This window comes from Nicotiana sylvestris, chromosome 3 (genome assembly GCF_000393655.2).
Source record: "Nicotiana sylvestris chromosome 3, ASM39365v2, whole genome shotgun sequence".
NCBI classification, from domain to species: Eukaryota; Viridiplantae; Streptophyta; class Magnoliopsida; order Solanales; family Solanaceae; genus Nicotiana; species Nicotiana sylvestris.
The window spans coordinates 207,650,474-207,677,779 of NC_091059.1; the positions used below are offsets into that span (position 1 = coordinate 207,650,474).

The window sequence follows — 27,306 nt, forward strand, 5'->3', positions numbered from 1 at the left end:
CCTCTACTTTTTATATACCACCTTCTTCATAACTTAAAAATCAAAAATTAAACACCTCTTCTTATATCCATATCTTTCTTTTTCCTTCATAACCTTTTTTCTTTTTTCTCTTTGTTTACCGGGCGCGTATCACTTTTTTTTTTCTTTTCTAAATTCGTAGAATTCATTCGAGTATTTTACATTGAGTTTATTTTAATTATAATCCTTAGCTTCCTTGAGAGTTGAACCGTATATAACCAGAGCTTTATATTAGAAAGTTATAAGGAAATCTCTGGAATGAGGACGGTGTATACAGGGGCGGATGCAACAATCGAGTGCCGGGTTCAACTGAACTCAGTGGATATGAACCCATAACTTTAAATATACTATGGGTTCAATGCTAAAGACATTAAAGATTGAACCCATAGAGTTTAAATCCTAGATCCGCATCTGGTGTATATAAATATAGTTTCAGTCCTATCAATTTGCTATTACTGTACAATATTTCTCATCTTGGGTTGGGTGTAAGGAAGTTGGTCTATCATGTTACAAGAAAATAACAATGTGCATCAGTACGAAGAGCTTGTAAACATGTGATTTATTCATATTTATCTGAACACGCGTATATATGAAATTTGATTGAGAATACTTGGAAAGATAAAAAAAAAAAAAACAATAAAAGACTATTCGCAAACAAGAAATTTTGGTACTCGTGAGTTTTTTTTCTTTTTTGATTCCCTTTGATCTTCTTTATTGGAGCTATTACTCCTTTGGTGACTCGAAGGGAATCGCTGACCATCGGAGCAACCTCTTCTTGTCTTGGTACTAGTGATTGCGCACATAATTAAGTCGCCAAAACCATAATATTATTTAAATCCTGAATTCTTCTCTTCTCCGGGGGAATAAATGGTGTTTTTGCATGAGATCTTAGGACTCATTTGTTCATACAAAAAAAAAATTGTTTGTCCATGAAATTTTTCAAGTTTCTTTAAAAGAAAAAAATTCAAAAATGAGTTTTTCAACAAAAAATCAAATTCTTTCCCACTAACAAAACTGTAACATTTTTCTTAAAGTAAAATGCATGTCCAAATATAATTCAAATTTCAAATACCATTTTTCAATTGAACTTCGAATACTAAATTTTTTAAAAAATTATAATTTTTATATCAAAACGCCTACTTAATTCTTAATACACGTCCAGAATAGGGTGTAACTAAAGCAGGGGGTAGGTTAACATGCATGTTTTAGGTGCAATGAAAATGACTGTCCTCAAAACGGAATCTTGTCTATACTCCCTATATAGCTCTCTTGTAGGTGTGTCCCTGTGCGTGTATGTCTGTATCTCAATTCCATCTCTACTAATTACTATACAGCCCACTTGACTCCAATACTGAGCCATCTGAATCCTCATTATTATGGAATGATATATCATATCCTCCTATATACAGTATTAATAATGTATTTTTAAATAAATCTGATATATTGTGGCAGCCTGCAGGTATACTAATGGTGAACAGTATTCTTGAGTTTAGTGTCGTCATGAAAAATCAGTATCAACGCTACTGTTTCAGAATTTGCTTATCCATCGAATTTTTGCATGCCAAAATGGGTCAACCTCTATATTTCATGTATATATATAGGTTAAAGCTTACAGTTACAGTAATAGGCTTTACAATATATGTCTCTAGCTACTTTTTCTTCCCCTTTCCCAACGCACAAACCAATCCCCATATATATTCACTGCTTCCCTATAGGCTAGTAGAGTTTCTCTTTTTTTTTTTTCTTTTTTTTTTTTAGGGTAACTAGATGTGTAATTTTTGCTGCAACGGTTTCATTGTCCTTGAACTAGCCATGTAAAAAAAGAGGAAGGAGATTGGATAGTTGATTTAAACACAAGTTGGGACAAGACAAAGAAGGGACTCTTGGAACTGTGTGAAGACTATAAACGCCTCAGGGATCCAGGTTGCAGCTACTGGTTATGGTCCCAGTATAAAATTCGATGGTGATGGAACCTACTGTTTGCCGATTCCATTGATATGTTTTACTATAAATTATGCACGGAGTAGATATGTGGTGGTACTACATTATATTCCAACGGATAAAAAAAGAATCATCATATGCAATAATTAATTTGATTGAACATAATATTTAAGAATGTAGAGAAAACTTTCGAATATTATGATTTTAGTTAAACGTGTGAATAACATATCAAAATTTAATATGTTTTGAATCTTGTAGTCTTAAGTGCAAGTTCCTAAGGGTAAAATAGGAAAGTAGGAATTAACCAGTTTTTTATGCAGCTCTTAGGCTATGGGTTCATCGGAACCACCATTTTCAACGGAGTGTTTGATATATATGTGAAAACTTACAAATTTTCAATGAATACTACACTAAAAAAGTTTGAGAAATGTATATTTTTAGCCGCTCCCAAAAATAATAGCAGATAATTTTTTGTTTTTACATATGTGTTATATACATGATTTACATATTTTATATACTTTTTGGCTAGTGAATGCAATTAGTTTGTGCCGACCGGCTATATTTTGTCCTAAAATGTTTTACTGAAGTTTCAAATATATACATACCTGATTAAAAATTAAAATTTCCTACTTGGAAAGAATAACAATAATTTTTAGAAACAAAAATCCAAAATAATAATAAGAAAAAAGTTTTGATATTACTATAAAATCTCCGGAAAAAATAATAATTTGGAATTACCAATCTATAACGATTCAAAGTTTTAATTTAGGAAATATGGTGCAATAAGATAGCCGGGATATAGGTGGAAGTACAGTTTTTCCTGTGTTCTTTGTCTGAGTTGGATAAGCTGCGCTTTGTTTTGCTCTATATGATTAATGAGATGGTGTTCAGGTTTACCAAAAAAAATACTGAACAATAACGAACAAATTTATCCAACAAGTTAACGTTTTATCTTGAGATATTTGCGATTCCAACGGGAAATGCTTCAATCTCAATCTAAAATAAAGTCGGGTTAAAATGTCATTATATGGGAGATGGACCTTTAAAAGTAGAGGGAATGTCATGTTTATTAACCAAAAAAATAAAAGAATTAATCTAAATAGCTTACAAAATATCTTAGACTAGAAAAATATAGGCAAATATATAATATATGTATGATTTATGTAATAATATATGTATAATTATATATAATCTTGTACTATATCAGCTAACAAAAATAAATGGTGAATTGTTACAGCTATATTGTAAAGATCCCAAAAATCACTGCTAAGAGAGTTTGGTTTAAAGATAGGCTGAAACAGCAAAGTTAAGAAGAATTAACTTAAATAGCCGTCCATCTAATCGCTTAAATTTAAAATAACCTAGGAATATGTAATATATAAATAATTCAGATATAATATATATATAATTGTATATAAATAGTATAATCCATATACACCGACTAAAAAAATAAATAATGAATATGACTGATTATTTGTATAAATATCCTGCATTATTCCAATTTTTGTGAATTGTACGGATGGCCCAGTCCAAAGTGCGGAAGACCCCAACTAGCCCAGATTAAGGCTGTATTGTGGTCCGGGCCCAGCCCGGGACCGGCCCAGGACCGTGAGCCAAACGGGCCAAATGGGTCGGTTCAAGCGGACCCGGTCTCTAGTGGTGCATAAGCACGTAGCGGGCCGGTCCAACCCAAATAGCCCGGGACCGGCAGGCGGACCTGGGCCGGTTCAACCGGGCCCTAACGGCTATTTTTTAAAAAAAATAAAAATAAAAATGACCAACGGTCAGATTTTTAAAATCTAGCCGTTGGCCATCAAAATTCAACCGTTTGGCACTTTAAAAAATAGTCATTTAGCCCCCCAAACTTTATTTTAACCCAAACTTTTTATAATTACACTTTTCCCAATTCTCAACTATAAATACCCCCCATTTTTTCATTTTTACTCACAAATTCATCAATCTCTCTCTAATTTTCTTCTATAATTGCTTACTTTATTATTGCAATTTCGTGAAAAATTGTGAAGTTGGTGAATTGAAGTATTCAAGTCTTCAAGTCTTCAACGATATTCAATTTTCAAGAAGTTGTTCGTCAATTCGGTAAACTCGTTCCAACTCTTAAGTTTTAATATTATAGTTTTGTTAGTTTTATTTAGTATAATTATAATTAATATGGCATTTTCTTTGAAAAATTTTTTTGGTGGTAAGGGTAAGGGAAAATCTAAAATTGGTAAATCTAGTAGCCAAGCTACTACTCTTCCCCCGACTCCCCGACCCAGACTGTTACCCGTCCTCCTCTACCTATTATTCTTGATAGTGATAACCCTTGTTTTCAATTTTCCGATAGTCAATCTTGCCATAATGTTGCACCACGTCAACAATTAAATGAAGAAGTTATGAATGCTCTTTATCCTAATGAAACTATCTTTGAAAATGATGAGGAAAATGATGATTTAGATGAAACGCAACCGGATTTAGATGATACACCTACTAGTCCTGTTAATAACCCAAATGATGCTCCGCCTGACCCTCCTGTAGTAACCCCTACTTTTAATAGACAACCTGCTAAACGGCCTGAAACATCTCTTGTTTGGCACTTTTTTACTCAACTATGAGAACAAAATAAGGCTAAGTGTAAAACTTGTGGGTCTCAACTAGTTCATAAATTTACTGGAGACCGTAGCGGTACGGGTAGTTTGACTAGACACATAAAGACACACCATAGAGATAAAGCTAGATTTTTACAAATGAAAGTTGCGCAAGAGGGGACAAGTGTAGATACTACGGTTAACCCTAGAACAGGTTCAAATCTAGTTCAACCGGGAATTAACACTGTTATCGGTGGCATTTTATATTATGATCCAAATAAAGATCGTGAAGAATTGGCAAAAATGATTACTGTTATGTGCTTACCCTATAGTTTTCCTTCTAACCCTCATTTTGTGCATTATATTAGAAGAGTTTTTAATCCTACTTATAAAGGATGGTCTCACGCAACCGTAAAGAGCGATATTTATAAATATAAACATGAATATGAACAATATTTGCGATATTTATTTACTCATATAGATTGTCGCATTACTATTACTACTGATATTGGTAGAAGTGGTAATGACTGTGATTATCTAACTGTTACAAGTCATTCGATAGATGAGGAGTGGATAATGCAAAAGCGCATTATTGCTTATAGAATAATTAATTCACGCCACACAGGTAAGTTTATTGCTAGCACAATTGCAGATATTTGTAGATATTTTTGCATTAGAGATAAAATTATGTCGGTTTCAATGGATAATGCTTCTAGTAACACTAACGCTATAGGCTTGGTTACAACTACACTAAATCCTGCATTTAGTAATATTTTTCATGTTAGATGTAATCATATTTACCATTTAATCGTCGGTGCTGGTATGAAAATTTTAAATGTAGAAATTAAAAAGGTTAAAATGGCTCTTAATTGGCTTTTTTATTCAAACCGTAGAAGTAGACTTAGAGACTATTTTAAAAAATGTGATGAATTTGGCCTTAGAGAAAGAAAGGTTCCTAAAGCTTGTCCAACTAGATGGAATTACATGTATGAAAGTTTAGTTGTTGCATATGAATATAGGAACCCAATAATCCCAACATATAATGCTCGTGTGGTGATGGTGATGATGACGATGATGAGCACCTTACAAATCAAGATTGGAGTAATGTTAAAATGCTTGTAGATTTTTTAGAACAATTTCATATTGCTACAAATGAATTATCTGGCCAATATTATCCTACTATTTATAACTGTTTAGTTTATATTGCAGCACTTGTAGATTTATTTACTCAATTTTCAGAGGGTGGAGTAATTTATCAAGAAGCTATTAATTCTATGAAAGCTAAGTTTAAAAAATATTTTCTCTATCCCCCCTATTTTTGGTGTTGCTGCATTGTTAAATCCTACAATGAAATTAGGAGGTCCTCACTTTTGGTATTCAAAAATTTATAACGCTTTATCATTTTCAGCTGAGGAATTTGCTACACTTGGAGATGCAAAAGCCTCATTAAAATAACTGCTCAAACAATTTATAATGCTTATCAACTTGTCTTAGATCAAGCTAGACCAAATGTTCCAACTCTTACTTCGTCTAGTTCGCAAGCATCTAAAAGAACTGCGGGCCTAAAAGCCCTTAGTTCTTGGATGGAGTTCAGGGGTTCTCAAGGTGATAATTTTGGTGATATTTCACAACTAAATGAGCTTCAAGTTTATTTGTCGCAGGGACTTGAATCAGAGAATCCCGACGGCTCCTTCGATGTTTTGGAATGGTGAAAGGACAAACAAAAATACTATCTGGTCCTTTCAAGGATGGCTCGAGATATTTTAAGTGTTCAAGCTTCAACGGTGACATCGGAGAGCGCATTCAGTCAAGCGAGACTTCAAATCGGTGATCATAGAGCGTTTATGAGGGAGAGCTTGAAAAAATCAGTACTCTTCAGAGATTGGATCCGTTTGGAAAGAAGAAATTTTGGACTTGCATAATCACAACCGGAGATAGATGAAGCTTATGAAGAAATGCTAGCGGAACTTGCACAGGATGTTGCTTCGCCCGGAAGCGGTGATGAACAAGCTTCTTTTCCACCACCACCAACGAAAATTCCTCTGGACCTTGAAGGATTTATGAGATTTGTTAGAGATAATACATAGACTAACATGTAACTTGTATTTTGGCACATCTTCCTTAGTTTTTTTCCTTTTAATGGTGGTATTAGTACCTTGTTGTGCTCATTCCATTGGGGGAGGAAGACTAAGAAAGATATTATCATTCTTTGTTAATGTCGTAATAGTAAAATATATAAGACATTCCCTTGAATATTTCTTTGCAATTTATTTTGTATTTAAATTTGAGATATATATACACATACATATATATAAGGCAATACATACTATACATACTATATATACTACATATATTTATATAGCTATATATAAGTAATTTATACTAGTATATACATATATAGTTTACAAGGAAGTGCCTTAGATAAAAAAAATAAAAAAAATAGCCTATATATATATATATATATATATATATACATACACATATATATAAGACACTATATATATCTCTAATACATATAAACTATATATATATATATATACATACAATATATAAGGCAATATATATTACATAAGGCAATATATAATTATATATACACATAATACACCCTTATATATACATACTATATATACTATATATATTTATATAGCTATATATAAGCAATTTATACTAGTATATACATATATAGTTTATAAGAAAGTGCCTTAGATTAAAAAAAATTAAAAAAAAATAGCTCGGAACGAAAAAAGCCCGTTAGGCACGTTTAGGGCCGCGGGCCCGGCCCATTTAGCCCGTGACCATATGGGCTTAGGAACACCATGGGACGGTTCCACACATTGGGACCGTTTGGCCTGGGCCCGGACCACAATACAGCCTTAGCCCAGATACTTACCAGCTAGATAGATGCTTCATCATTTTGCACAGGGAACACAACAAAGAAGGCCTTTGCAGATCCGAGGCTTTTACATTTGTACTTGATTTTAGGGTCACAATTGAACATATACTCACTTTACAAAAAAAAATTGCAAGCTCTCCCATTTTACGATTAACTTCAAATTTATCGGGTCTGAAGTTAAAAAAAAAATTAGTCTAAAGTGAAAAAATTGCACTTCAGATGCACTTAAGTCCAAATAGGTTCGAAGTGCAACCAATGATTTCATGCACTTAAGGCCAATGCACTTAATGCCAAAAGGTTTGAAGTGCAACAAATATTTTCCTACACTAAGGGCAATAAGTGTGAAGTGAAAAATTACACTTCAGACGCACTTAAGGCCAAATAGGTTTGAAGTGCAACCAATAGTTTCATGCACTTAGTGTCAATAAATGTGAATGAAAAATTACACTTCAGATATAGTTAAGGCCAAAAGGTCTCAAGTGCAACAAAAAAATTTCTACACTTAAGGCTAGGGGTATACAAAGAAAACCGATAAATCGCACCAACCTGATAATACGAGTCAAATCGAGAAAAAAGTCCGATTGTGGTTTGGTGTTGAAAAAAAAATCCGACCATAATTGGTTTGGTTTGGTTTGGTTTTAACTAAAAAAGTCAAACCGAAACCAAACCAACCCGACTTTACATTTATACAATTTAAAAAAATATTTTATGCATATAAATATTTATTGTAATATAATTTATAAATATTTCTTAAACTTGCTCATAGTTTTATCTTTAAAAGATTTATTTAAAATTTGGACTTAACATTCTTGAATGGTCCAATAAATTTTATAGCTTATAAAGGTAGTAAGTCAAATAAAGTTCAAATCAATACTAATGTTAATAAAGGAAATTTGATTCAACACTAGGAATGACAATAGTATTAGATATCTATTTTTTAGTTTTGCATTGATTTATAATGAAAATGTATAACCTAGTTTATCTTCTTTTTTTTATGCTTAGTTATATAATTAATAGTACTTATTAGTTGTACTTATTTTAGCACGACCTATATAATATTTTTAGATTATGTTAGTTTTATTATGGTGTATTAATTAGTAATATTTTCTTTGTGCAATTTTATTATCTATGTTATTGAATATTTTAGTACAATGTTATGACTCATCTCATATTATTATTTTATTTTTTTGGAAAATACATCATATAGTTGTATCCTACTAGGATTAAAATAAATCTTTGGAGCACAAGTTATCCCGCCCAATTATGCCTTATAACAATGACAAAGCGGTCGCTGCAAATATTCTGGTTAACAAGTCCGGAGTCGAATCACAGGGAATTAATCTATCAATCACAGCTATTGGACTCACAGAAATTCACGTATTCAATCTTCAGAGATATATGAATAACAAAGTTGGTGTTTATTAACAAAAAATATTATGTAATAAAAATGCAGTAATTAAGAACTAGCCAAGAACTATTTATAAGCAAGAATGAGGATGGTCTAAGGTTCTGATTTCCCCTCTTGTCGGAATCCTTTCAGCTATGTTTGCTATAAATTTGCCTAAGTTTCCTCAATCGATCATGAGCACTCTGACTGTCGTAACTCTCTCCCGAGTAATTACAACAATATACTAGACATATTCTCCCGAATTACGCTAGGTGGCCTTAGTTACAGCTCAATTAGATCGCACTCAAGGTTTCGTTATCCCTAATCCCACCTTTAAACCCTTCGTATTGATCCATCATATACGTTAGGAGTAGTGTTGTTCAACAACTACCTAAATATGCACTCTCTCCCGAGTAGTGCATACTAAATAGGCACAGCCGATTGAGGGCCCTTCAATCAACAACAATCACAATATAGTTGAACAAACAGAGAAAATATTAGGGCAAACTTATATTAGCATATCAAGAAATTCATCATCCAAGAGGTTCTATCAAAATCCTAGATTAGGAGTTTAGCTACGCATAATCGTTTTCACTATCATAACAATCGAATTCATCATCAGTGCTAGAAACAAGAGAAAGAAAGATAAAACTCTATGTCGACTCTTCCGCCTTGCCTTTTGCATGTTCTTGCCTTCAACAATCCTTTAAAAACTTTGATACCCTCTTTTTGGATGAGCTGGGCTTCTTATAGGTGAAGGAGAGTCGCCCCCAAACTTACGAATTTACCCCTGAAATAAAATTTCTCGGAGTGACGAGCGCGGCTGCTGTTGGAACGCGTATAATGCATTCTTTTCTGCCTATTGAGCGTGGTCGCGGTTTGCCCGCGCTCCTAGAGCTCAGTTGTCTTCTATTTTTTTCTTCTTTCGTGCGCACTCACCTCCGATTGGACTTCCTTGCTCCAAATTAACTCCAAACACTGTTTAATGTCCTCATAGTTAGGAATTGCTCCTGCAAAGCACAAAATTCATAATTAGAGCCATTTGTTGTCATTTAATCTTCATATAGCAATAAAGTATAGCTAAGTTGGGACATAAATGATCGCTAAACTACATAAATATAGCTTATTATCAACAAGTTACATATTTTGTGCTATTAAAACTTTATCGAGAAAAAACCCGAAAACCCGAGAAAAATTGAAAAACCCGAGAAAAATCGAGATTGAAAACCCCGACTTTATTGGTTTGGCTTGGTTTATAAATTTAAAAACCCGACACCATTGGTTTGGCTTGGTTTATAGCCTGCATACCACACATGGAATGTAAACCGCACTAGACAAGCCCTGTGCGACAGACTCAACCCAGAAGGCATTGAGGGGGGATTCGATCCCAGGTTATCCGTACGGATATTCCATAGTCCTTTAAGTTGGGCCTGCAAACTCTTAGGCCTAAAGGAAAATGCTTTGGGATCTTTACACAAATAGTCCGCAAGATTCAATATTTATTTTTCTTAGTTGGTATGCATAGTTTATACACAATTATATACAAATTATACTTGAATTATATATATTATATATCTTCTTCCTATATTTAAATTAAGTGGTTGGCTAGGCGTCTAATTGGGTTAATTCTCCAAAATGTGCCTTTAAGGGGTCGTTTCATTCACTTACAAGCAAGAGTAGTTTTTGTGGTGATTAATAATAACGGGATCGTTATGTAATAATTAAATAATAAAGTGATTGTTATGTATGAATTACTTGATGTAAAGACATTTTTGTCCTGCTAATATATGTGTTTGTATTCCACATTCTATCCTGCGCGCATAAATTCCCTCGTTAATTTGAGTATTCTTATTCCACATTCTTCATTTATCGTATTACTCCAAAATAAAATGTTTCCAGATGAAGATAATACATGATAACTTTGTCGTCATATAGACTTGTTAGTTAGAATCATTTTCAATTGAGAAAAGAAAAAAAGCTTCGCATCATTTTCTATAAGATACAGAAATAAATGAGGAAAAGATTTCTCCGACAAAAAATTAATAAAGGAACTCACAGGTCAGTAAAACCAAATTACCCAAGTAACTAATTAGTTAAGCAAAAAGCCTTGCTTTGCTGCTGCAATAATACCCTCATGGATCAACTGGCTCATTCATTGAGCAATGGATTTTTTTTTTTTTTTTTTTGGTTGACGATGACAAAGAATATTACCTAAATAGGGTTCCAAGAATAGAGTTAAAGAGTCAGTTTCAATTAATGATAAAAGAATGAAGCTGCATATCAACTTTACCTAATATTTGACATAATTAAATCACCCAAAACAAATAAACAATAATTAAAGCTTCATTTCAGAAATATAGGTAAGTTGACTAAATTTAACATTACGCTAGGACGGCACATCTTTAAGAGAAAGAGTCACAATTGGCAAACTTTGCTCACGAGAGGCCAACCCACAAAATATCCATAGCTATATTTCAACACGACGGACACTTTTAAACCGTTGGATCAACCTATGGAAACTTAATCCTCACTCTTTATTTTTCAGTTTAAGTTATATACACCGTCAATATAAAGAAGTTTTACACCATCATGTCGCATTTACTTATTATAGAAAGTAGTTTTCTTATTTTCAAGAATAACAAAGCGCATATTCAAAAGAGGTTTACCTGTAGATATCTTTTGGTCCTGATAGTGTAAAAAATTCTTGCACTGACGCCTGACAGTGTATGTAACTTAAACTCTTTGTATAACTCCAGCCTAGTACTATTTCGCATCATCACTACTTCTATATAAACCTTACAAATCCTCAGCATTAAACTCAACCCCTTGGGAGAGTTACTAGAAAAAGTTGAAAAACAACTTGTAGTAAACATTTCCTTGCCAAAAAAAAATGCGTGAGATTCTTCATATTCAAGCAGGACAATGTGGGAATCAAATTGGATCAAAATTTTGGGAAGTAGTATGTGATGAACATGGGATTGATCCCATTGGAAAATACTGTGGGGATTCTGATTTACAGCTTGAAAGAGTGAATGTATATTATAATGAAACTGGAAATGGGCGTTATGTGCCACGGGCAGTGCTTATGGACCTTGAACCTGGTACTATGGACAGCATCAAAACTGGTCCTTATGGTCAGATTTTTCGCCCCGATAACTATGTTTTCGGACAGTCTGGTGCTGGAAATAATTGGGCTAAAGGCCATTACACTGAGGGTGCTGAACTTATTGACTCTGTTCTTGATGTTGTCCGAAAAGAAGTTGAAAACTCAGACTGCTTACAAGGTTAGTAATATTAGTGTATTTTAACATGTGATATATGGTTAGTAATTAATGCTTATCATTGAGATTTACTTGTAATTACTATCTTATAGATGACCTGATTGTCTGTAAAACGCCTAGAACTATTTTTTAGCCTGAAAAGAAAAAGTGTGTTGGACTAATTTTCATGCAAGTTGGACGGATAAAGTCCATGGAACCAGCTACTAATGTTTGCATTAGGTTAGACTATCTAGCGTTGGAAAAATTTGGTTATGGAGAATAGGATTTATCAAAGCTTGAGGCATGTCAAGAACACTGTCCTTAAGAATATTTTGCCTACACAATAAAGAATAAATTAGGCGTATCCCTCAGGATTCAACAAGCTCTTCCCGTTATTAAACTCGGAACAGAACTAGCAGAAAATTTAACAAAGAAACCCAGCATATAGGAGGAAGAAGAAGATTCAGAAAATTGTGTTTTTAGCTTTCCAAAGACCATGTTTATATAGGTGTTGCTCCAACAGCTAATTAGCTGCTAGTTCCAACGACTAATTTCCAACGGCTAGTTTATTTCAAAGTAGATAAAAATAAGGGACATTTCCTTTTGAGATATCCACAAATTCTTACATCTATATCATACCCCTTGAGGATGCGACCCTTTGTCGGACCCTGCGTGAATGCATAATACTTTGTGCACGGGCTGCCCTTTTTTGGCCTTTTGGACGGATAAATTATTTATTAAGCTTTGTTAATAAGAAAAGAAGGTAGCTATTTTAGAGGAATATGTTATTTGTATCTCAAAGCGAAATATGTGAATACAGGATTTCAGGTGTGTCATTCTCTTGGAGGAGGGACAGGATCAGGAATGGGGACATTGCTGATATCAAAGATAAGGGAAGAATATCCAGATAGAATGATGCTTACTTTCTCTGTATTTCCATCTCCAAAAGTTTCAGACACAGTAGTGGAGCCTTACAATGCAACACTTTCAGTTCATCAACTGGTGGAAAATGCTGATGAGTGTATGGTTCTTGACAATGAAGCTCTCTATGATATTTGCTTCAGGACTCTCAAACTCTCCACTCCAAGTTGTAAGTATTATACAAAATATAATTAAGTAATTATAACTGTTCTTTTTCTAATAGCTTAAGTTTTTAGATGGTGTTATCACAATTCTACATTTATCAAAACAGGCAGAGGTCTTGGATTCAAAATTTTGTCGCCACCCAAAAAACAAAAAGTATTTTCTTGTGTTTGGCACGAGTTTCGCTATGAAAAGAATCAAGCCTAGACGTGAGGGTGTGTATTGAGACATAGTAATAGAGTAAAAGTTTGCTCTCTCTAACTGTTTAATGGCCTAATTCGTTTATAAACGTGATCAATCTTTAGTCATAATTTGATTCAAGATCTAATATATCTGCTTTGTTGTTGTGATCAGTTGGAGACCTGAATCATCTAATTTCAGCAACAATGAGTGGTGTGACATGTTGCCTGCGATTCCCTGGCCAGTTGAACTCTGACCTTCGAAAACTAGCTGTGAACTTAATTCCTTTCCCGCGACTTCACTTTTTCATGGTGGGATTTGCGCCTCTAACATCAAGAGGATCTCAGCAATACCGAGCACTTACAGTCCCTGAACTGACACAACAAATGTGGGATTCAAAGAACATGATGTGTGCTGCTGATCCACGACACGGTCGTTACCTCACAGCCTCAGCACTATTTAGAGGCAAAATGAGCACAAAAGAAGTAGATGAACAAATGATGAATGTGCAAAACAAGAACTCGTCGTATTTTGTGGAATGGATTCCAAATAATGTTAAGTCGAGTGTTTGTGACATACCACCTAAAGGGCTTTCAATGTCTTCGACGTTTGTTGGGAATTCAACTTCAATTCAAGAAATGTTTAGGAGAGTGAGTGAGCAGTTTACTGCTATGTTTAGGAGAAAGGCTTTCTTGCATTGGTATACTGGAGAAGGAATGGATGAAATGGAATTTACTGAAGCAGAGAGCAATATGAATGATCTTGTGGCAGAATATCAGCAGTACCAAGATGCAACAGTTGAAGAAAATAGTGATTACGAAGATGAAGCTGCAGAAGATTAAAGGTGTTCGACAAATTTGCTGTTACGTATGTTCCTTGCTGCAATGAAACTCCATTAGATTTATGTTTCTCAGCCATATTTGTACTGCGTTTATCTTTTATGTCATACTGTTTTCTGCAAAATTTTCTTTGTCATGCTCTGCCTAATATGTTATATCATGTCCTGAGGTATATCACTACTCATTTACAAGGTTAAACGGCAAGAGCATAAATATCTTCTATTTTCCTGACTTTGTAAAAAAAAAAAAAAAAAAAAAAAAAAAAAATCTATTCTGTTAGTAGAATTTGAAAATTTACCTAATATATGTTGAAGATACTTCTTATGATTGTGAGTCATGAGTCTAACTCGTGGATGTTAATCAAAATCAATAGCAAGATCATTTTCAGCAAAATTTACCTGAAGTTTGAAATTAAATTACGTAGGTTTTTAGAAAATTACCTCGTAACTCAGTACTACAAATTTTCAGCATCATAACTTCACCCTGTAGGTTGATAAGTACATTCCTTTCAGTAGGCGATTTTGGATATTTAGCCAAATTATAACTGCAGAGGCTGACCATGGGATTTTCCCAAAACACGCAATATCTAGCTAAATTAGGTTAAAAACGAAATTCCATTATAGTTTAACCCAAACGGGAAGGGGGAAGGCGAGTCAGTATGCTAATTCTTTCACCATTTTCCTAGTACACATTATGAAGGATCCTTTATAATTATCAGGAGAGACCCTTATACAATGTCTCTCTATCTCTATAAGGTAGGGGTAAAGCATACGTACACACTACCCTCCCTAGACCCCATTTATGGGATTACGCTGGGTTTGTTGTTGTTGTACCCTTATACAATGTGCGCTCTTCTTCTCATCCAATTAGAATCCTCTTATAGGCACAAATTGAACATGACTACTCTAGGAGTAGCATCTATTGGCAAGATTCTGAACTTTAAATTTCAGGAGAAGCTTAATAGTACAATCATTTGAGGCATTCAGTGCATTGACATACGGCAGAAAAAGTGAAAATGAGGGTGATCTGCTCATGACTTCACGAGATAAGATTTTGCTTTCATCCGTGGTGATCGCTAAAAAGTAGATTATGATGGAGATATTTGAAAAATGAAAATCACAAGCGGCTCAATCAAAGAAGAGGTTAACAAGGAAGACAGACAAAAAGTTACCAATTCCAAAACCACAATTACACTCCTTTGCGCCGAAAGATGCATGGGTGAGCAACAAAACAAAACATAGAACTCAATACGGATGCTATATGCATCAAATTATAGGGTAGAATGGCAGCTGAATGAAGAACAAATTCCAACCAGTACAGTAATTTATATCCTAAACACAGGCAAACAACCCGATTATTACTTGGGAGACTAAACATAACATAAAATTACTGCAAGGCATGCATGTTGATATTCGAGTACATAAAATGGGACTGGATCCACCACACATTTGGATAATTCAGTTCTTCTTGGCAATGAACAAACCCCACCTCTGCTCACCTGAAGAACTCCTGATTAGCTTGGCCTTCCAACCTCCAACTATTTCATTATAGTCTTGCTGTGATATTAAAATCAGAAACAAAAGTGAGGAAATTATTCTGTAAGAAACAAAAGTTAAATGACACAAAACAGAAAGAGGAGATAAAGTGCATCAAATGATGAAGCACTCACTTCAGAGAAGTCGTGGATAAATGACTCTCTTTCCTTCTCCACAGTATCTAACTCCTTTTGCAGAACTCCAATGAACTGCAATGCAAGTACAGACATACAAGTTGTTTCAATATCTTCCTAGCCTGGCACACAAGTTTAAACAAGATTTGTAAAACACATACCTGTTCAGTACGATCCTCGGCCACAACTTCATTAAAACCCGCATCTCTGAGCATCTATATGGTTAGCACACCCCAAAAAAAAGTTGCGTCAAACGATAAACAGGCAAATAATAGAAGGGGAACAATTACATGGAATGGATCTATACCTGCCCATATGCTTCAACATCATGTAAATCATAACCCCTTTGTTTAATATAACCTGCAAATTCTTCTGATGCTGTTCCTGCTTTTTTGCAGTAATCACTTATGAGAACTTTGCCTCCTGGTTTCAGCCACTTGTAGAAAGATCTGAACAATGCAGGTTTGTCCTGACACCACACCATTAAAACAACAAATAAATAAAACCATGAAAATCAGGCATAAGAAATAAATTGACTTCAACAGTGAATGATTAAAGGACAAAAGTGACAGATAATTTGGTGGTGCAAGGCTCTTCACCATTAAAGATAAAAACAAATTAGCAAAATACATTGAATTAAGAGTTGTAAAATGACTGAGAAAATGAGATGACATGGATGTGTTCCTAAGTTTGCTACAGAAGAATATATATGCAGTGAGACAGGAGGGGGGTATGGTGCAGTGAGACAGGAGGGGGGTATGGTGCTAATCAATTATCGCTCATCTGTCACTACATAAAATAAAATTAACTACAGATAAAACAATTGACGAAGGAACCAAAAGGAAGATAAGATAAATATAAATGAAGAATATTAGTTAATAAAGTATTGGGGAGAGGTGATCAGACAGGACATGGCGCGACTTAGGATTACTGAGGACATGACCCTTGATAGGGAATTATGGAGGTCGAGCACTAAGGTTGTAGGTTAGGGGAGAGTGTGAATATTTCTACAGCACAATAGAGGGAGACTATCTAGTTAGGAGTTAGACTAGGAATGTCATTGGTCATCTATTGATGCAGGGCTTTACCTTCTAGTGGTACTATACCAGCCATCTATTTCGTATTTAGTATTTCGTATCCTGTATTTCATATTTCATATCTCTTAGGGTCTCCTGGAAACAGCCTCTCTACCCTTCGGGGTAGGGGTAAGGTCTGCGTACATATTACCCTCCCCAGACCCCACTTGTGGGATTACACTGGGTCGTTGTTGTTGTTGTTGTTGTAAAGATTTTGAAGCTCCACACAAGTGAAATTTTACCTGGATGTGAAGGATAGTATCCCGACTGTATATCACATCAAATGCGCCATCAGGATATGTTTTCTTAGTGCAGTCAGCAACCTCAAATTCAACAGCACATTTGAGACCAATAGCACGCTCAAGAGCAAAAGAGATCATGTTGATAGACAGGTCAATGCCAACAACGTGAACATCATACTTGTCAGCCATGTAGAAGTCACCTCCTCCAATGCCACAGCCAACATCAAGGACCTTTTGGCCAGGCTGAAGATTCAACATGGCTACAAATTCTTTTGTAGTTTCTGCTCAAGAACAAGTACTGCATCAGAAACTAAATAATTGGAAAAGAATATTATTGGATTACATTAAGCCAGAAGAGACACTCGCAAGCAGATATCTGCGCAGAACCAAGTACACATTTGTACAAGTCCTCACCACAATGACATGTCAAACAAAAGAAACTTAGTCATTATAAACTTTTTAGGTCTGAGGACGTAATCGGAGAACCTACACATTGTAAGAAGAGACATTCATGGAGCCAATGGACAACACTTAAAGAGGTTATTGGGTTCTCTGATTCAACACAAGTGTTTTGCAGTATGAGTAGTTATGTCAAAGGGCATCTATGGTAACAAATGTTTGCCCTGTACCAAACGCATGGTTGACTTATAGTCATAAATTTGGTCTCTAGTATTATTGATGAATATATATCTATGATGAATGAGATAACCAACTTGTATTGTATCAGTTGGTAACCCCAAAGGCTGAAAACTCATATTAATAATCCCTCTATATTACACAAGACTAGAGTAAGACGTGCAATCTGAGAGGCATACCAATTCCTCCCGTGCTCACAAAACCTTGTCCAAAGACATGTTCATAGCGCAGAATACCACTACACTTGTACTGAACAGTGTCCAAGAACCGCTGAAATCCCCTGTCATCCTCACAACTAACCTTCTGCCATGTCCAGCAAATCTGCAATGTGCAAGTAGCAAGAAAACATTGCTTGGATTGTGAGTTAACATTAACTAACAAAAGGGTCAATAAGGAAAGCATGATTCTACCTGATTTTGATTCTTTTTGTTCCTCACATAAGCTCCGATGCACTTGCAACCAACGAGAGAAAGTTCAAATGATTCTCCATTACCAGCATTTACATGGCATTCCTTGAAAACCTGCGCTTGACAGCTATTTTTTCAGCTCTTCTTACTATGCTTTCCGCGTAACAATTAAGAGAGGACCAGAAAATGAGATCCATGTAGAGTAAGTAAGAAGAGGCAAACCTAAAGAGTTATTTTCAAAGTGACAAATGCATCAATTCAAGCCTTTTAGACTTTCATTATGTGTAAAGGTAAGGATTTGGGTAAAATTATTTAATATAAACAGTGTAATTTAGTGTCCACAATAAAGCTTCAAAGCACTTTATGAGAAAGCTGCAATTCCAGGAAAAAATGAAAAGATGTGGAGAAAAGAAAATGCCTTATCTAGGATTTACTAAAGAGGATCATTTAATGGTGAAGAGAAAAGACAACGATATACACATAGAAGCACGATAAAAAGATTTACTAAATGGAGCCAAATGGTTGGTCAATGCAATAACATACTTCAGCCACTTTGTTGAGTTGAATGCCAAGGAAATAACAAATGTTCTTAAACAACAATGCATTTTTCTCATAATATAATGTTGGACAAGAAAGCAGTTGAAAGCAAAGCTAAGACCTTTGTGTAAAACCTAGGTTCCCGATAGTGGGTAGGGTTATTCTTTCGCTTGTGGTCTCCTGACTGATGGAAGCATGACTCTCTGAAAAATATGTAACCACCAACTTTCAACCATTTAACCATTCTCTCAACGAGATCCTGAACCTGCGAGCAAGGGTAGAAACAGTTTCAAATGTTAAAGCGGCAACTAATTAAACAGCAAATCAAGTCAGAAGTAGTAGTAGAATTGCCACATAGCGCTGAATGCAATACTTTCAACCTAAAACCATTTTCCAGTTCTCTAAAGGAACGGTCGGTGGAAATAAAGGTTAAATACGCATGGAATTAAATTCTTATTTTCAGCTATTTTCCCTATAAAAGCATGTTTAGCAAAGAAACACTCCGTTTTATTGAGGATCGTGGCATGTCACTTGTTGGAGAGAGATACTGACCCAGAGAGATTGGAATTGACTTCTTTTTGTAAAATCATAGTATTAGTTTAAATATGTGTAACTAACAATGTGCCTGTATACTTCAAGATTTCCCTAAGCATGACCTCCATACAATGTGCCTGTATACTTCAACATTTGCCTAACCATGATCTCCATACACCACCATTAAGGTGGATATTTAGTATTAAAAAAAGCATTAAATGCTAAAGAGTGACCAACCAGTGTGTTGAATATTAGCTAATCTTTATTAACTGAATCACAACCCTTCAGTCCAGCGTAATTTGACGCAATTAACTGTTCATCCATTTTTATATAAAGGTAACTCCAGTGATTTTCTATGTGGAAGATAAGGCAAAAGATAGAAAAGAAACTTACCTCTCCATCAGAAAGATACATCAATAGCCAGTTAGAAAATATCAAGTCCACTGATTCAGGTGAAAAGTTCAAATCTGGAGAAGTCACATCAGCACACATGAACTTGACATTCTTATGGTGCCCGTTAATGCTTTCATTCTGCAAGGAAGCAAATTAGAAGGATCAGGATATACATAAACCTATTAAGTATATCATCACTTAAAAAGCATGAAGAAGTGACAAGTAAATCTTCTAAACCAACTCTTATTTTCTCTTAATTCTGAGAAGTATCTTATAACCCTCCAGATGCACAGCGCATTGTTGACAGAGACAGAAAATGCAAATATCTGAAAGGCAAACAGACACAAACCTTCTTAATTGCACCTTCAATGAAGTCCAGTGCTATAAGCTGTCCAGCTTTCTTGGCTAATTCGCCGGTGAAACGGCCAATACCAGCACCCAATTCCAGCACAGATTTCCCTTCATATGGCGGAAGGAGAGACACCACCTACATGACCAGCCAAAAGTTTCAATTTTGGGGAAATATTTAAATTGTCATACACGTAATCATATCCACTCACAAACAAACCAAATAGAATGTGCGGTTCTGAAACAAACTCGAGGACAAAAAATTTGCTAGTTTCCTCTCAAAGCAGGAAATAGAATAACCTTCTTCATAAGGCTACACTGGTAAAGACAACTCAATGAACTCAAAGATGTTGGAACTCGAAAGAGCTCCAGGCTGTATGGAATCAGTTTAAAATATGAACAAAAACCCGTCAATTAACCTTTGTCCATGTAATAGGAATTAGGTCAAAATCTTACCCCTAGTTACTGAAGTTCAAAACCGATTAAATTGCATACTGAATAGACTTCACTGAGGACAATTATGTACCTGGGAAATGCTGGGCAATTACTAGTTGAAGACAAGTACAGGGGAAGAAACAATAATTTTTTTTAAAAGTTATCCTATGAGTCAGTCCCAGCTTCATCAGTCACTAGGAACCAATGACATCACTCATCATGATTATTCTTTTTTGTGACTGTAAGAAAGCATTTGGGAATCAAATAGAAATTCCCATATTCAAGGATATTTGTCATTTCAGATGACAAGCAGGGAATTTCAAAGGTACTGTTGCTGGCATGATAAACAACGTCTAATAAGTTATAGGTACTAATTACCAATTACACATCCTAATATAAAATCCCAAAACAAAATTAGCACTATACCACTTTTTTTTCTTTTGGCAAATGTAAAGGGTATGTTCCAAAAAGGAAATCAGTGAAAATGATTGAGTCCGGAACCAAAGTGTGGTCTTTTTTTTCTTCAAATCAAGGACATACTTCTTTTGAGAGATGGCTCTACTTCTTATAGATCTCGAAAACCTCTGTGTCCAAGAAGTACCTTAGCATGCCAAGTTTATGTCGAAGGTGCGGCTCAGGTAAGCCTTCAATCTTGCAATCTCATCAACATCATCACCAGTGACCACAATATTATAAACATTTACTATGATCCGGCTCACTTTCTCACCCTTTATTACGAAATGTGTGTGATCAGAAGCACACCTTTTGTAGCCAAACTAAACTATGGCCTTACTGAACTTCTCAAACCACGCCCTCGGGGATTGCTTCAATCCATACAGGGCTTTCTTCAATCTGCATACTTTATGTGACTCCCCTTTCATTCCATATCCGGGTGCTATCTCTATATACACCTCCTCGATTTTTTAAGCAAAAAAACTCATTTGGAGCTCACCCATCCCACAAAAAGTGATCTTCTCCGTATTGTAGCAAGCTAACACCGGATTCAAGGAGTTGTCGTGTAGTGGATCTCGTCTATTGCTCGTTTCAGCCACCAAATCATCAAATTTTTACATTTCAAAAAACTTTAAATCGAGGTATTCCGACTTACTTTTTAGTAAAACCCATGTATAAAAAATACTTATGAGTTATTTTTTTTACTGTGGGCTACGTTTTTTTGTGATCGTTTTGTGATTTAATTAATTTGTTATTTTTTATCCAGATTAGATTATTTATGTGCTAAAAAATTAGTAAAAAAGATATATTGTTATTTTATGAATAACTATTGTTATATGTGATTTTATTGTTGTACGTATATTAATATGTGACTTCATTATTGCTTAGTGCCCTTTAATGTTATGTTGTGCCCTTAATTGTTATGTAGTGCTCTTTAGCGTAGTAAAACTGATAATAAATTTTAGCTTATGGTAGTTGACTTTGTTCATGGCCATTTAAACAGTATTACTTTAGTGCTTTTTAAGATTCTGTTGTGTAGAATAAATACATGATCTACTTAACAAACTCGGATAGAGTACTAATTATGGATTTAATGTATCCGTAAATAATTATCAAATATTAAATAGGTATCATAAAATAATCATTTGCCGGGAAATTTGGGCAAAATATGAAAGTTAACAAACAAATCATTACGAATGAAATAAATTCAATATTATTTACTATTAAGTTTGTAGTATTTTTTATATTATTAATTATTGAATATATCTTGATTACTTATGAAATTGTAATATATAATAATTCAAAAATAACTTTAAAAAGATGATAGTTCAAACAAAACCATGTAGAATTTTAGTAGAAAAATGTTGGAAACTAACATATGAAATATTAATATAGAAAATTTATCAACCTAAGTATTTGTTATATGAATAATTACTAAATTATCTTTGTAGTTATTAAAATTAATCATTTAATTATCTGTTAACACCAAAAACATCTGAAAAAATGATGATAATTCAAACACAAACCCTCTCGAATTTTAGTGAACAAATGTAAGAAAATAACATAAAAAACAACAATATAGAAAATTTGTCAAACTAAGTATTTTTATATGAATACTTATTAATTATATCATGTATAGTTATGAAAATTAATTATTTAATTCTATACCCAAAAATAGCTGAGTAAGAAACAAACATATAAAATAATGTAATAAACTAACATATAAAATAATAATATAGAACAATATCGACTAAATATTAATATAAAAGATAATGCAATATATTTAAAGATGTTAAACAATTAAACAGAAAAACACTTTAATTAATATTGTTCAATTTACAGACATCGTCATGGAGGTTCCCCTGTGTATCACTGACCTGCATCTCGAGAGCTACTGTTGCTACAGGGCAACCATAGGTCTTCACACATCTGTGATGGACAGTGTCTGTCCCAGACATATTGACGATATGTGGGAGTTCATTAGGGACCACCCACTGCATCCCCGTATAGTTAGACGCCTTTAGGATACGGGTTTCTACAGGATCATAGAGATCGGCAGCTATGATAGAATCAGTACTTCCTAATCAACATAGCTTTTACAAATAATTACGACAGTAATTTTTACCCAACCAAGATAAAGCTAATAAAGTAACGGACCAACTGTATGATAAGACATAGTATTAAAATTGGATATCAATAGATCATTTAAGGAAGCAGAAAGTTAGTATATATACCTCAGGCCTCTCTTCTTTGTCAAGATCTGCTGCTTTAGAGTCGAGCATCATAGCCTCTACAGTAAGTTCCGCAGTGTGCTCCATCCAATAACTCTTTTGAACCTCACGCTCTTGTCCTATAAACACACCACATTCACAATCAAAACCTTAACAACAGTCAAAATAAGTGACAAATCAAGTAACAGACCTGAAGTAGCAGCCATTGTTGCGTGATGATAGATGATTCCGATCTGATGAGTTGGATCGTTGAAGAAAATGTAGGTGATCTGGATTGGGTATTAGGGTGGGAGAAAATTGCTAAAAACCCTCAATGGCAAGGCGAGATCTAGAAAAGCTCCTGGATCTACGGTTATTCTTTCTACCTTTCTGCTGCATCAGCTAGACGTAAAATGTTTTGTGAATTGTGATGGGTTATGGCTATCAATGGACTTGACTTGCCTATTTATAGGAAACGAAATGGCATTGAAAATGGGTAAAAAGAGTAACGTATATCTGATGATATTTTTGGGTTTATGTGTACCAGAGAGAGAGAGAGGGTTTTAGAAATTATAGGAAGGTGAATGGCGAAAAGGGATAATCGGCGAGATGATAGAGAAACGTTACTTTTGTTTTAAGAGCCGTTTGGACATAACAATTTTTTCCTTTTTTAAGAAAAAAATTTCATAAAATTTTTAATTTTTATTCGAAGATGTATTTTGAAAATTTGAAATTCAAAAAGATATTTTTCAAAATTTTCACTCAAATAACTCACAAAACTTCAAAAATAACCTAAAAATATATTCATATCCAAACACAACTCTAAGTGGGCGTTTGGACATAAGAATTGTAAAATTCCAAAAAAGGATGGAAAAAAAAATCAAGTGAAAATGGTATTTGAAATTTAGTGGGCGTTTGGACATAAGAATTGTAAAATTGTAGAAAAAAAGTGAATTTTTTTTAAAGTGAATGGTATTTGAAAGTTAGAGTTGTGTTTGGACATGAATATAATTTCGGGTTGTTTTTTGTGCGAGTGATTTGAAGCGAAAATTTTGTAAACAACCTTTTAGAGTTTTCCAAATTTTCAAAAAATTCCAAATTTTATCTTCAAGTGAAAGTTGAAAATTTCAATGGCCAAACGTTGATTTAAAAAAAATGAATTTTTTTGTTAAAATAAATGAAAATATTTGTATGGATAAACGGCCCCTTAGAGTTGTGTTTGAAAGTCAAATATCATTTTCACTTTGAAATTTTTTTTACCCCTATTTTAAAATTTTACAATTCTTATGTCCAAACGCCCCCTAAAAGTAGCACAATATTTGGTGAAGATGAATATGATATCACCGGTAGTGGGCCTTTGCCACGTGAAATTAGGGCATTTGCATCTATACCCGCTTTTTGTGTCACGTTTTAACTTGTGCCCGCTTTGCAAAAAATTACAAATGTACCCGCTTTTTCGCATAAATTCAGCATACGGGGCTGAAGTAGCAAAGACAATCACGCAAAACTTCAGCATTCTAGTAGTCGGGCCTAAAGTTCAACTCTAGAGCTGAAGTTTTTGTTTTGTAACTCGCGAACTTCAGCTCTAGAGCTGAAGTTTTTATTTTGTAATTTTGATTTTTGGCCATTATTCATCTTCCAGAATGTTTTAGACGTGAACTTTATATGTATGTTGAAAGCCTCGTTTTGCCAAATTCACTGGTAGAAATTTAAAGAGCTGAGGATCAATGAGTGAAGGATCACTTTGCAATAGTCAATTTCACTGCATTAAAACAATTCAAAGAATCGCAAATCCATAGTGTTGGTAAAACTTGGACTCGTCTGTTCCAACAGTCTTTACTGGACTTTCTTTTTAGTTTCTATTGTCAATTTTTGCACAGTTATTTAATTCTGTTCCTAGTTAATAGGATGAATGGTTACCATTTGAAAACGAACAGTGAATAAACCATTTAAAGTTGTTAAATAAGAGATGTGAAATCTCCATTGGAATCTCTCCTACTAAGTTATAATGGGAATGAGAAAGAAGAAATTTCCATTAAAAGTACGGAATTTAAAAAGAAGAAGAAGAAAATGAATAAGGAGAAGGAGGAGGAGAAAGGGGGCTGAAGTTATTTAAACAGTGGGTATAAGTTAAAAAAATTTAAAATAATGGGTATAGGTTGTGCAATTTTTACCGTGAAATTACTGAAGATTCTCCGTTACGCTAATTTGGACTGATCTACCCTGTTGTTGGGTAAAAATAGCACGATATAGCCAGTTTTCGGACTGGTCATTCAAAAATAGCTAGCATTTACGAAGTCAATGAAAAATAACCACTATTTTGCTGCAACAGAGACCGGTCCAGCATAATATACTGGAGTTCGGTGCACTTGTGTATGAACTCCAACATATTATGCTGGACCGATATACTTTGCTGACTCCAGTATAATATACTGGAGACTGGAGCACCGGTGCTCCAAACTCCAGTATATTATACCGAACAATTATACTTGCTGGAACTCCAGTATATTATGCTTGAGTTCTAGTGTACTTATGCTGGAACTCCATCATATTATGTTGGAGTTCCAGCATACTTATCCTAGAACTCTAGTATAATATGCTGGAGTTCAAACATACTTATGCTGAAACTCCAGTATAATATACTGGCGTATTTTTCGGATTTTGAACAGTATTTTCGCTCAGATTTATCTTTACATGAAAAGTGGCTAAATTTCGATTGCTTTTGAAACTGGACTATTTTTGAACGACCAGTTGTAAATCTGGCTATCTTTGAATTTCTCCCTGTTATAGGCCCAGGGTCGCTGCATCTTAAGCTCCCTCTTAATCAATTTGGGAATGTTACACAAATAACCGGCCAAATTTATTATTTAATTTTTTTAGCCAGTATACATAGATCATATATTAATTATACATACTTATACATTTATTATGTATAAAGTATATAAAATATACATATATTATATATTAGCTGGCTATTTTAGTTTTAAAACTTAGGTGGATAGCTATTTGGCTTAACTATCCTCCGACCCGAAAAAATTAAGTGAGTCACAAATAGGGTTTAGTTACCAATAATTAACCATTAATTCATTCTATCAAAAATAGCTATAAGAACTCCATTCATATACAACATTAAAAATAATTAGTTAAACAAGATTTCTTCAACGGCTATGATTGCAATTCACTAAAAACACATAGATGAGACAATACATAAAATTTGAGGGAACTTAGAGGTAATTTGGAGTCAAAATTTGTTATAATGTTATACATCGTTCAAAAAACTTAGGCATAAAAGATTTTTTTTCAATGGGTATGTTTGAAACTTATTAAAAACACATAGATGAAGCAATATATAAAATTAAGTAGAGGTAATTTGGAATCAAAATATGTAGCTGATATCGAATTTAAAAATGTTCTGTGACACATCTATCTAATAAGTATCTCATATACAATATACATGGATACATTAGGAATACAGAAAGGATACATATTTGATATATATGAGATATGCAAACGGATTAGGGAATAAAAATAAATAGGGTCCTTGTATTTATATGGTAGGTTATGGATTATTGGTTAATTAAAAGAAAATTTCTTTAATTAATCCGTTGGGGATCCACTAGGGTTGAGGTAATTTTAAAAACGTTGGGGAAATTTGACCAAATATTATAAGAAATGTTAAATGTGGACAATATCCGAGAGTAGAAGTGTAAATATGGCCATTTTCCCTAAATAAGATAGGAATTTATAGCTCATATGGCAAAGGCTAATACCTTATTTATTTTAAATAAATACCCTTTTAAAAATTATATTCCATAGCTACTTTTTAATTTCTTATAGCAAATATTTATTTATGATCACCTCCTACCCTTAAACCATAAAATAAGCGTTGTATTATTTTTCTCTCTCCCTTCAAATTTCTCGTATCCCTCAAATCTCTTGTATCCTCTACCCCATATATATTCTTCCTCTGTCTCTATCATCTTCCACCTTCACCTTTTCAACCTAACCATTATAGCCCCTCCGTTTTAACTGGTACTGTCACGACCATAAAAAAGAAATGGTGAATCCATCACCTTCAGATCTGAAGAAGGAATAACTTAAAGAAAAGCACCAATCGAAAACGGAAAAACAAAAGAATTCAACAAATAGAAAATAAACGCCGACAGATCGATAGGTACCC

General features: G+C 34.1%; 2 protein-coding genes across 2 annotated transcripts; one reads left to right on the forward strand and one right to left on the reverse strand.

The window, feature by feature from the left end:
* The first annotated feature begins 11,661 nt into the window (after positions 1–11,661).
* LOC104210220 (tubulin beta-5 chain-like) lies at positions 11,662–14,271 on the forward strand. Its single transcript, XM_009759062.2, has 3 exons — positions 11,662–12,108; positions 12,905–13,174; positions 13,522–14,271. The coding sequence occupies exons 1-3, from the start codon at positions 11,715–11,717 to the stop codon at positions 14,187–14,189; spliced, it is 1,332 nt and encodes a 443-aa protein (XP_009757364.1). The 5' UTR covers positions 11,662–11,714; the 3' UTR covers positions 14,190–14,271.
* Positions 14,272–15,405: 1,134 nt separating this feature from the next.
* LOC104210219 (phosphoethanolamine N-methyltransferase 1-like) lies at positions 15,406–23,732 on the reverse strand. Its single transcript, XM_009759061.2, has 12 exons — positions 23,338–23,732; positions 23,151–23,266; positions 20,030–20,167; positions 19,681–19,818; positions 18,875–19,018; positions 18,220–18,330; positions 17,989–18,130; positions 17,174–17,454; positions 16,163–16,324; positions 16,017–16,070; positions 15,856–15,930; positions 15,406–15,742 (listed from the first exon to the last, which is right to left on the reverse strand). Exons 1-12 carry the CDS (start codon positions 23,351–23,353, stop codon positions 15,644–15,646), a joined length of 1,476 nt encoding a protein of 491 aa, XP_009757363.1. The 5' UTR covers positions 23,354–23,732; the 3' UTR covers positions 15,406–15,643.
* Between the last annotated feature and the right edge of the window lie 3,574 nt (positions 23,733–27,306).

Excerpts from the sequence above, each read along its gene's own strand:
- LOC104210220 (XM_009759062.2), top strand. The coding sequence starts at position 11,715 with ATGCGTGAGATTCTTCATATTCAAGCAGGACAATGTGGGAATCAAATT. Across the intron at positions 12,109-12,904 it reads AAACTCAGACTGCTTACAAG|GATTTCAGGTGTGTCATTCT; the intron begins GTTAGTAATATT and ends ATGTGAATACAG. Across the intron at positions 13,175-13,521 it reads CAAACTCTCCACTCCAAGTT|TTGGAGACCTGAATCATCTA; the intron begins GTAAGTATTATA and ends TGTTGTGATCAG.
- LOC104210219 (XM_009759061.2), bottom strand. Across the intron at positions 20,168-23,150 it reads ACAAAGAAGAGAGGCCTGAG|GTGGTGTCTCTCCTTCCGCC; the intron begins GTATATATACTA and ends CTGGTCATGTAG. Across the intron at positions 16,071-16,162 it reads ATGTTGAAGCATATGGGCAG|ATGCTCAGAGATGCGGGTTT; the intron begins GTATAGATCCAT and ends CTAACCATATAG.